This window comes from Berghia stephanieae, chromosome 8, assembly GCF_034508935.2.
Source record: "Berghia stephanieae isolate SIO BIC M18660-M18661 chromosome 8, UCSD_Bste_1.3, whole genome shotgun sequence".
In the NCBI taxonomy this organism is placed as follows: Eukaryota; Metazoa; Mollusca; class Gastropoda; order Nudibranchia; family Aeolidiidae; genus Berghia; species Berghia stephanieae.
In genome coordinates, this window is record NC_088367.1 from 19891262 (window position 1) to 19903761 (window position 12500).

The window sequence follows — 12500 nt, forward strand, 5'->3', positions numbered from 1 at the left end:
AGGGGTATAATAACAAGATTCTTGACTTCTGTGTTTTAAATTTCGAGCTCCTTTCCAATGAACGTTCCTAAGGTCACGCAACGGCATTAGAAACTTGTTTGAAATTCCCAACGCAGAAGATCAAGAGTCTTATAATATATTCGTTCATGTTGTGACCTTTTTAACATAGACACTTAGCACTCCAATGTCTTTAAAAATCTATCCACCTTAAAGGAATTTAAACATTTGAACACAAAACCAAATTCTTAAATCGATTAATTTTACCAAATTTACCCATGAGGTCTCTAACGAAATTCCATCCGATTTGTTGACATTGTCATCTATTTCTTCAAGATTCATTGCTGCTGCTGTTACTGCTGCTGCTGCTGCTACCCTGAGGTAAAAGGTCATAATTCAGCATCCGTTTTCTCTCCTTGTGTCTAACATAGACAATCACAATGTAAATCACAAAGTTCACCGGATAGGTCAAGGCCAGGTACTTTGCATAGAGACACACTTTGCACTCTGGGGGATTAGCCTTTACCTTCAACTTTACAAAACCTTTGACCTGACCTTGGATTAAACAAACATAGCTAGAAGCGTCCCATGGCATCACTGGTTTGATATGAAGTGAATTATGTTCGTCTACCCAAACGCGTCCTTTTGATGACGTCTTTAAGTAAGTTGGGATCAACACGTGCGATCCGTTTATCCAGGCTACAGATTTGTCCACCGACGTCTGTTGGCATTTTAGAGTCACGTGGCCTCCTTCGGATTCCCGAAATTTCTTTTGCTTTAGAGGGCGACGCCCTGCATTTCCCGAATCGCCTAGAAATCCAAAAGCACTCATCACGAGCTGTGCGTGATGGACTCTGCATGTTACATTACAATCTTCCTGAATGACCTCGTCTGGTCTAGAGACGTGTTTCTCCAGCTTTTCATGACCATGCAAAAGAGAAGATCTGTGGTTGGTACATAAATGGAAAAAAAGAAAACATGAAGGCAATCACAAGGTTCACTTACCTATGCTAACTTCCACTTTTTTTGGTTACACTTGAACCCACCACAAGGATTTTAGTTCTTTGAAAATAAATGGTTTAATTTATCATAGTTTGTGTTTGATTATTTTATGTAAGATTATATATATATATTGTGACCTTTAGGTAAGTTTTTGTCAATTTTAAAATGTTCCGATGACAATAGATTGTGAAACTAAGTCAACCTGGATTAGATCACTGCTTAAGAAATGAGCGGTGAGATAAAAGGAGTAAGTCAGTCAACAATAAGTCTTTGTAAAACAGGAATATAATCTCCAATTATACTCTAAGAAAACAAATTCTTGTATATCTACGAGTAGCGTCGGTGGTTACGCGGTGATGTACTCTTGTAACAAAATGCAGGAGATGTCGAATGTGATCAATGACTAAACCATGGCCAATGATCGCACAAGAAAAAAAAAATAAAACAAAAAAACTCTGGTCTCTTCGTTAAGTCCGTGATCAAGGCATTTTAAACACATTGCCTCACCGGACTTTGATGTGAATGTATACATGGTTACGAGAAGTGACGTAAACTGTAGGAATGCCAGTACAAAAATACTCATAGCTAGTGATTTGTACTGTTTAAAATGGAAATTTTGGTCCCAGATTATCTGCTGGGAGAATACATGAAGCATTGTGAAATACATAGAGTATGGTGAATGCAAGGAATTTCTCTTTAGAACGAATATGACACCTTTATAAACAAAGTGTCTATTACCAAACGAATAACGACAGCCCATCACAAAAGTTATTTTGCTACAACAAGTGATTACAGGATGTTAAAATGTTTTCCTTGGTGGATTATCACAAGTTTATCACACAAAAAAGTGGAGCAGGACATTAAATTATAGATGATTCACCCGAAGTCACCGACACACTTAGATGTTGTAACATTGTTATCAATATCGTCGTATCATCACTCACTGTCAGGCTTGTTACACAAAATGGTGGCCGTGGGTTTCTGTTCTTGTCAGCCATCGTCATTATCAGCATCGTCGTGTCATCAATCAATGTTAGATTTGTTGCACACATGGTAGCTATGGGTGCCTCTTCTTTTCTGTGATTTGCTCTGCAAAGAAAGGATGCGGTGTCGGTCCTCTCCCTATCCAGCTCACAGATTGTTCGTATTAGATAGATATTCGTTGCATTCCATTTCTTTTCCTCTCAATCTTTCAAGTTATCATAATATGTGTTTTGAAGCAAATTTTCCAATTGGCAGTTTTTACAGACAAACATTATTCGACTTATACCGTGCCAAACAAAGAAACAAAAAAAAATAAATAAAAAAAAAAACACCAACAAAAGACGCCCCCCCCCCCCCACACACACACACAACAAACTTGAGCTTTTATAAAACGCAATATTCACTAAACGTGCTCTGAGCTCTTTACAAATAGGCCCTAGCCAAAAGCAACACTTAACATGTAGGATGACACACGACGCCTATAATTATTAGGCGTTATCAATTTTTTTTTCTCTCGACAAAATCAACGCTATTAACGGCTAGGTATTCATTTTACACCCGAATTAGGCGAGAGATTGTGAGTAAAGAGCCTTTTCCAAGGACACAACAATGCACCACTCAGATTGGGACTCGAACCCAGTAACTTCCGATCCGAAGGCGAGTGTCATACCACTAGACCACACAGCCGTACAAGATCGTCAGTAATATCAGAAAACGTTTTTGTTGTTTCTTTCGCCAAGTCAGCCATGATAGAAAACTTTTTGAAGATTTCCAGATCTCTTCCTTGGCATCAAGTGAGGTTGTTTGCTGTCCTCTTTTCCTTATTTAGTATACGTGACCAAACGACCGCATCAACCTGGTATTGTCAGAATGAACGTGCGGCTATGTGGTCTAGTGGTATGACACTCGCTTTCGGATCGGAAGGTCCTGGGTTCGAGCCTCGCACTCGGCGCATAGTTGAGTTCTTGGAAAATTGCTCTTTACTCACATTCTCTCACCGTACTCAGGTGTAAATTGAGTAGGTGGCCGTTAACAGCGTTGTCTTTGTCCGAAAAATTGTAATATCGCCCCATAGGCGTCATGTCCCGTTCTACATGTTAAATGTTGCTGTTGACCAGGAACCCCTTGTAAAGCGCTTTGAGCACATTTAGTGGATATTGCGCTATATAAAGCTCAATTTTGATTTTTATAATTTTGATATATGACTAATCATCTTAATCATCTTAATAAAGGGTGAAGATGATGCTTTCATTTTCATTTTAAGCTTAACTTACGATATTTTATTTAAAAATAAATAATCTTCTTTAACTTTATTTCTTAAACTTAAAAAAAATCCAATCTTGTCAAGCACAAATTGCCACTATTTTGAGGACAATAAAGACATATTAATATTATACTCAAATAAAATTAGTTTGTCTCTTAACTCAAATTTCTTCATTAAGTTTATTCAAACACCCACTCGATCAACATCAAGTTGACAATTATCACTGCTATTTTATGTGCCTGAAAAATGCAAATGACAAACAGCGTTTATCATAAACTGCAAACATTTATTAACAAGTAGGTACATCTGAAAGATCTTTCGCATCAAACGTTTTGACAAAATGCAAAAGCCTGAAATCTGGAAGAGAATAAAAAGCTTCTAATTTACGCCAAAGTTTAGTGGAGAAAGTGGCAATATGATACTAGTCATACGCCGCATAAGGCGAGAAAGTGGCAATATACTAGTCATACGCTGCATAAGGCGAGAAAGTGGCAATATACTAGTCATATGCTGCATAAGGCGAGAAACTGGCAATATACTAGTCATATGTTGCATAAGGCGAGAAAGTGGCAATATACAAGTCATACGCTGCATAAGGCGAGGAAGTGGCAATATACTAGTCATAAAACGCTGCATAAGGCGAGAAAGTGGCAATATACTAGTCATAAAACGCTGCATAAGGCGAGAAAGTGGCAGTATACTAGTCATACGATGCATAAGGAGCCATGCAATATCACCTGGCGGTCACGTGAATGGAGCCCACATGACATGAGGAAAAGAGAGCATCCCAGACGGATCTGTGAAGAGAGCCTGCATGGCAAATTCAAAGCCTGGCCTATGAGGAGATGAAGACCCAAGCCAACGACAGAAAAAAAAAATTGAGCTTTTATATAGAGCAATATCCACTAAACGTGCTCAAAGAGCTTTACAAGGGGTCCCTGGCCAACAGCAACACTTAACATGAATGACGGGACATGACGCCTGTTAGGCAATATTACATTTTTTTGGGGGACAGAGACAACGCTGTCAACAGCCAGGTACTCATTTTTCACCTGAGTACGGTAAGAGAATGTGAGTAAAGAGCCTTTTCCAAGGACTCAACTATGCGCCGAGCGACGCTCGAACCCACGACCTTTCGATGCGAAAGCGAGTTTCATACCACTAGGCAACATAGCCGCATAAAAGGATGGAAGACTGCAGTTTGGGTGTAGGAAGGAACGAATAAAAAAGCCAAATCGTTTAATTGCTAGACAAAGTTTTGGTATAAACCAATTTGTGCCATCACGTCAAAGTAAATGTATTTTGTATTAAACAATACATTAAAGATGATAGCATTCCTGTGGAGACTGGTGGGGTCTGTTACTTATGCCTTTCTCACCTGCAGGGCACGCCTCCTCCATAGGCCGTCAGCAAAGCGTCCAGGAAGACAGGGCTTGAACTCTTGTTGTGGTCAAGTCTTGTCAACAGGCATTGACCAACTCGACGTCTAGTTCCTGGCTCGTCACAGATCGAGCAAGGACTCCATTCCTATCCGGTAAAAATTTAATATAATCAGATTAGATAACACGAGGTGAACTTCAATAATATTATGGTAAGAGAATTGTGTCATTTATGTGTTGTATTATAGTTGTCTCAATGCGGTATCATTTATTAGGGATAAACCTGATGCCTAATATTGAACTTTGCACTTTAAGTATAAAATTTATTCTTTTCATGTAGGTACATGCCTTACTTGGAGAGTGAGAAATCTATTTATTTATCTTTCAAAAGCTTATCATTCATAACTGTGTAAACTTTTACTTTGAACTCGATTTTATTTACCTAAGGTCATTCCGACATAAGACAGTACTCGCTGAATTCTTGCAAGCTCTTGAGAGAATTAAGCCAAAAAGCGTGTCAAAATCCGATGCTCACGGAAGGTAACGATTTATTATATTTATATAGATAAAATTCGGTCACCCAGCTCCAATGTGTCAAATTGCAGAGTTTGCTGTAATTCTGTGCGCTAAGAATGGGCAAATATAACACCTTCGATACGGGCATTGGAAATTTGACGAGAATAGTAAAACTTGCAGAGGCGTCAATTTTCAATTTTTGACTCACAGGAATTTCAATGCCGAAATAGGAATTTCCGCACACAAAAAAGGGAATTTGGTATCGTGTTTGAATATTGTATAGATCTAAATAGATAACTGATTAGAACTATATTATGCTATATAAACACATTGCTAAATACAGCCCGAAAGGTTCCTTATTTCAAATGAAGTAAAACTCCAAATCCCAATGGTAGTGATTGTAATAATGGTGGTAGTGAGGATGATGTTGTTTTGGTGGTTGTAGTCGTAGTAGTAGTAGTAGTAGTAGTAGTAGTAGTAGTAGTAGTAGTAGTAGTAGCAGTGATGATGACGATGTGATAAGGGCTGTAGTAGTAGTAGTAGTAGTAGTAGTAGTAGTAGTAGTAGTAGTAGTAGTAGTAGTAGTAGTAGTAGTGGTAGTGATGATGATGATGATGATGATGATGATGATGTGGTGGTGGTTGTAGTTGTAGTAGTGGCTGTGGTTGTAGTAGTAGTGATGATGTGGTGTGGGTGGTTGTAGTAGTAGTAGTGGTAGTGATGATGATGTGGTGATGGTGGTTGTAGTAGTAGTGGTAATGATAATGATGTGATGGTGGTGGTTGTAGTAGTAGTGGTCGTGATGAAAATGTGGTGGTGGTGGTTGTAGTGTATGTGTGTGTATGTGTGTGTGTGTTTGAGAGAGAGAGAGAGAGAGAGAGAGAGAGAGAGAGAGAGAGTGTGTGTGTGCTAAAAGTACATCTAGTGATAAGTAGAGCAGCATGGACTTGAAAAACTAACGAGTCTATAAAGTTTGAGGTTGTAGTATTTTTGATTAGCAAGTACAGGATGATAGTAGTATGATGATGTAATGGTGGTTGTAATTGTGGTGGCATGGATGGTGATGTGGTAGTTGTTGTAATAGTGGTGGTAGGGATGGTGATGTGGTGATTGTTGCAGTAGTAGTGGGGACGGTGATGGGGTTGTTGTTGCAGTAGTGGTGATAGGGATGGTGATGTAGTGGTTGTAGTAGTGATGGTAGAGAAGGCGATGTGGTTGTAGTAGTGGTGGTAGTGATGGTTGTAGTTGAAGTACTGGCAGTCGTGATTATAATAATAATAATAATAATAATAATAATAATAATAATAATAATAATAATAATAATAATAATAATAATAATAATAAATGGCATTCATATAGAGCTTTACCCCGTTGTCACAGGCTCTAAGCGCTTTACAGTGATATAAAACAAAACATATTACAGTGAGACAAGTTTGGAAACGTGATACGAATTCAATTTAACAACAACAAAATATGAAAATAATATTGCAACATTATGACGTAAAAAGATAAAACTTTCAGCGAGATTTGAACGTTGTCAACGAATCCGAGCATCTCACGTGATGATGATGTGGTGGTGGTTGTAGTAGGAGGGGTAGTGATGATGATGTGGTGATGGTAGTGGTTGTAGTAGTAGTGGTAATGAAGTTGATGTGGTGGTGGTGATTGTAGTAGCAGTGGTAGTGATGATAGTGTGGTGGTGGTGGTTGTAGAAGTAGTGGTAGTGATGGTGGTGGTTGTAGTAGTAGTGGTAGTGATGATGATGTGGTGGTGATGGTTGTTGCTGTAGTGGTAATGATGATGTGGTGGTGATGGTTGTAGTTGTAGTGGTAGTGATGGTGTAGTAATAGTGATGATGACGTGGTGGTGATGGTAGTTGTGGTTGTAGTAGTAGCAGTGGTGATGATGATGATGATGATGATGATGATGATGATGATGATGATGATGATGATGTGGTGGTGGTTGTAGTAGTAGTGGTAATGACGATGATGTGGTGGTGATGGTTGTATTAGTAGTCACTGGAAAAGGGGGGCGGGGGGTATCCTTGGAACATTTTAACCTCACCGGAATTTGACGGAAGTTGCTCGTAACCCGAAATTTTTTGCTCCAGACCGGATTTTTTTTCCGGTAAAACCGGAGTTTTGGCATCACTGAAATTAGCATAGGCTTAGAATATTTGATAATGTACATACAAATGTTTGAAATAATCCAATTATTACTTATGTAGTTATTCATTATTATGTAAGGTGTCCTTAAAATAAATAAAACATAAAAAAAAAATATTAAAAAATTCCGACAATTTTATGACATTGCTCACTTTTTGAATAATTTTTTAATATTTAAATAAAGAATCAATGAAATAAGAATTAATAATGTGACTTTTTGTCTTATTTATCAGAGGAAATACGATTTCAAAATACCAAAAGTTAGAGTTTATAATTTCAAAGTACAGTTTTGAAACTATGTGAAGCCGGGTGGGCAGGGAAAGAAATATCAAGAAACAGGATGGGAGAGGAAGAGAAAGAATAACACACACACACACACACACACACACACACACAGAGAGAGAGAGACTGCTTGTGCATTAAGAGGACGTGAGGGAAATAGAGGGAAATAGAGTAAAGATTGAAGCCTGACTGTATAACTGTTTGTGTGTGTGTGTGTGTGTGTGTGTGTGTGTGTGTGTGTGTGTGTTTGTATGTGTGAAAGAAACAAAAGGTAGACGGATAGAGTGAGGTAGACATGAAGAAAGGGATGGAGGCGGAGCAAAGAATTGTAGGGATAGTTTAAGAAAGCATTTATTTGTTTCAAAGTAAGTCATGGTCAATCAACTGGAACATATTGACCAATGAGATTGCAATTAAAGAAATGGCTGGTCAAATTATTCATTGCATTGTTTCCATTTTGAGTCAGATGACAGCTTGAGGAGGAGAAGGGTGCGGCTTATTGTGCAACGACTTTCATGCAAACGTGTTATTGAATCTCTCAAGTTTTTCTTAGCGTTCACCCACATTGTTGATTGTCTAAAAAGCCCCCCCCCCCCCGCCCCCCCCGCCCCCCCCCTCCTCCTTCTTTCGGTATACATAGAAAGCACGAAAAAATGAACATTTCTCTCTCTCTCTCTCTCTCTCTCTCTCTCCCCCTCTCTCTCTCTCTCTCTCTCTCTCTCTCTCTCTCTCTCTCTCTCTCTCTCTCTCCCCTTTTCATCTATATATCTATCTATATATCTATCTCTCTATCTATCTATCTATCTATCTATCTATCTATCTATCTATCTATCTATCTATCTATCTATATAGGGGGGAAGAAGGGTCAATATGAGGCCAAATGAAATAAAAAGAATCAATCACCAAATCAACTCAAATCATAACACGCTTAAAATAGCAAACAGGCAAACTAACAGTGACCGTAATGGTGAACCGAGAAACATGTTGAGAACTATGACCATAAACTTTCAAAGTTTAATTCCAAAACTACCGGAATTTTGGAAATTGATATCAGAAATAAAACCAGACATAATCATAGGTACGGAAACATGGCTACATTCCGAAATAAAGGACAGTGAAATATTTCCACCAGAGACATATTTCAACGTGTTCAGGAAAGACCGAGAAGATAGGTATGGTGGGGTGCTGGTTGCAACAACAACGAACCTCTCAGTAATAAAGCTTGACATCCAAACAAAATCAGAATCGGTGATCGTAAATATCAAAACAGAACAAGGCCAACTCACTGTGGGCGCTATGTATAGAACACCTTCAAACTCAACTATGGAACAAATGACTGAGATAACACGCTGTATTGATAGCCTAGACCCGAAAAATGTACTCTGGTTAAGCGGAGACCTGAACCTACCTGATATCAATTGGGAACAAGAAAAAATAATCAGTTACCAATATCCTTCATTTATAAACCAAGCATTTATTAACAAATTGCAAGATTTTGGCCTGAGTCAAATAAACAAAAATCCAACAAGGGGTACAAATATCCTCGACTTATTTATCACAAATCGACCAAATTTAATTGTCAAGTGTACAACCATTCCAGGCATTAGTGACCATGACATTCTCATCACGGAAAGCACTATCAAAGCAAACAAAATCACAAAAAAAATCACACCCTATTACTATTTGGAAAAAGGCAAATATCGCCGAAATGCGGACAGAAACACGTCTTTTTAGTGAAAACATAATTAATCAACATCTAGAAAGCACTGAGGATGTTTGGACTGCCATCAACGACCACCTAAACAAAATGATGACCAAACATGTACCAACGAAGAAAAGCTCAAGGAAATTTCACCAACCATGGATAAACACCACCGTCAAACGATTGTCTAGACGGAAACAAAAGGCATGGAGCAGAGCGAGAAAGTCCAACAGTAAGAAAGACTGGTACAATTATGCCCGACTGAAAAAAGAAACACAAAAAGAGAGTAGAAAGGCCTATCATAATCATGTTAAGGAACTTGTTAGTGAAGACTCAAACAAAAAGCTCTGGAAATTTATAAAAAGTAGGAGGTGCGATTCGGTTGGTATAGCGCCCCTTGAGCATGATCGTGTATTATACTCTGATGCAAAGGAAAAAGCAGACATACTTAATAACCAATTCTGCTCTGTTTTTGCTTCAAAAGCTCATACCAAAATTACCACTCAACAACTACAAGGCGAAGAAAACGATTCCAACACTATGGCCGAAATCAATGTGACAGTAGAGGGCGTTTCCAAACTCCTCGCCACTCTAGATCCAAAGAAAGCATGTGGCCCAGACAAAATACCATCCCGTCTCTTAAAGATATTGAGTAACGAATTTGCACCTGCCCTCACACATTTGTTCAAACTCTCTCTTGAAACGGGAGACATACCAATTGTTTGGAAGCACGCTCTTGTCCAACCCATCTACAAGAAAGGTGATAGAAGCAGGGCTCAAAACTACCGTCCAATTTCATTAACCTGCATTTGCTGCAAACTGTTGGAGCATATAGTGAGATCCTCAATAACTGAATATCTCGAAACTAACAGTATTTTTTGTGATGAACAGCACGGATTTAGGAAGCACCAATCATTTCAAACTCAACTTCTATCATTAACACATGATCTGTCAGCTGCTATTGATAAAGGTGGTCAAATTGATCTAGTACTACTGGACTTTGCCAAGGCCTTCGACAAGGTCCCTCACCATCGGTTAATCCAGAAATTGTATGACGTTGGTATCAGGAACAAAACCTTACAATGGATTGCAACTTTTCTGGACAATCGCACCCAACAAGTTCTTGTCGACGGCGAGACTTCCACTATCGGGATGGTGACATCGGGCGTACCTCAGGGCTCAGTCCTTGGGCCCGTCCTATTTTTAGTGTACATAAACGATCTTCCACGAGGTATAAGGTCAAAAGTGCGCCTCTTTGCTGACGACACAGCATTATATAATCAGATAAAAACAACAGACGACTGCAAAACACTAAATGACGATCTAGCTAAATTACAAGAATGGGAAACAATAAATCAAATGGAATTTAACGTATCAAAGTGCAATGTTCTAACCATCACAAATAAGAAAGCACCTATAACATTTGAATACCAACTTCATGGTCAAAACCTGGAACATGTAAAGACAGCAAAATACCTTGGCATTGAGTTTGCTAAAAACCTCAAATGGAATGACCACATATGTCACCTGGCTTCAAAGGCAAATCAAACAAGCGCTTACATCACCCGCAATTTAAAAAGATGCCCAATCACAACTCAAACCCTTGTTTTTAAAACTATTGTTAGACCAATTTTGGAGTATGGCAGCTCAATTTGGGACCCATATACAAAGAAAAACATCGACACCTTAGAAAACATCCAAAGAAAAACAGCAAGACGCATCACAAACACATTCGATCCTTTCTCAAGTGCGTCTGAAATATCACAACGGATTGGCCTTGAACCTCTGGAAAAGAGAAGAAAGATAGATAAACTTAAATTGTTCAACAAGATCTACTACAAAAATTTGTGCCTTAAACTTCCAAACGACATCAAAGATATCGGCACAAGAAATACGAGGGGACACACAGCAAGAGTAACCATCCCAACATCAAAAACAGACGCCCACATGTATTCGTTTTTCCCTTCCACTGCCCGACTATGGAATAGCCTCCCAGCTGAAGTGGCTGAAAACGGTTGCCAACATGCCTTCACGCGATTGCTGGAGTTCACAACGTGACTTTTTAATCTATGTGGTTTTAGTATTATGTGCAGAGTTTTAGCAAGTTTAAAATGTAAAACACTACAAACTGTGGAGTGATCCTCGACAATATTGGAGGTTTCCACAAGACGAAGAAGAAGAAGAAGAAGAAGATCTATCTATCTATCTATCTATAGGCCTGACTCTCTTTCTGCTTGTTATCCATAAATTTAACCTTTTTCATTTTTTAGTTACACGTATTCCCATCGGCAGTTTATTGATTGTTGAAGGCTCTATTTACTATTCTGATTTTGTACTTAAAATCAAATGTTTATCTTACAACAATCTCTGAAGGTGTAAAATTAGGCAACTGTTTTCGGTCCTATTAAAGTCTTATGTTTTTATTTTTTAAAGGGTTTTACGGTGATTGCAACACATTAAGGTGATATCAGCGCCAGTAAAAAGGAAGAAAATGGGATAGTAATAAGTTCTAGAATTACAATTAAAGCACCCAAGAAAAAATGCGACAAAGGAGAATTGGATCAAATAGGGAACAGATGTAGATTCCAAGAGCACACTGTCGAAGTACTTAGTTTGAGATCACCTAAAAGTCTTATCCAGTCACAAACACAGGTCCCCACTAAGAGGAATACACTCAAATGTTTACAAATAATATTATGATATGTAAACAAAACATATTACATTACATAACAGAGAGATGATTTACAAGGAAAAAAATATCATCTCCCAAAACTAACTATACATTTGACTGTTTCCCCTCTCACCAAGGGTATCCAGTCAGGGCCCTGATAAGACCAAATAATCTCATTCCAAGACAAAGACAGAAAGCTCGTTGGAAAGCAGATAAAGGGGGATAGAAGACAGTAAGTACCTCCCTGCCCACTATGGGAGGTCAGGAACCCCACCCAATTAAAGTCTTAGCATGTCCTATAATTTCATGAATAAAAAAAGAGGGACAAAGGACCCTCACCTCGATCATGAACCAATGCAGCTAGACAAAGAAATAATATCACGTGGTGTGTATCAAAATGCGCAAACACACACATATGTAACACACGCATGCCGAAGTCATGACACATTGCCCGGGCATTTTAATTGCCAACAGGCGCATGTGATGAGCGTTGACCAATCAGAATCATTAATTTGTCAAGGAAAACCCGATATTTGTT

General features: G+C 38.6%; 1 protein-coding gene across 1 annotated transcript in view; it reads right to left on the reverse strand.

The window, feature by feature from the left end:
• The window catches only part of LOC144977919 (uncharacterized), a 28352-nt gene that overhangs the window by 1299 nt on the left and 14553 nt on the right, over positions 1-12500 (reverse strand). The window contains exons 5-6 of the mRNA XM_078923332.1: positions 4626-4774; positions 1-941 (exon numbers count right to left, since the gene is read on the reverse strand). The exon at positions 1-941 is cut by the window's left edge and continues 1299 nt beyond it. Coding sequence (XP_078779458.1) covers positions 329-941; positions 4626-4774 — 762 coding nt within the window. The 3' untranslated portion in view covers positions 1-328. The remainder of the gene's footprint in view (positions 942-4625; positions 4775-12500) is intronic.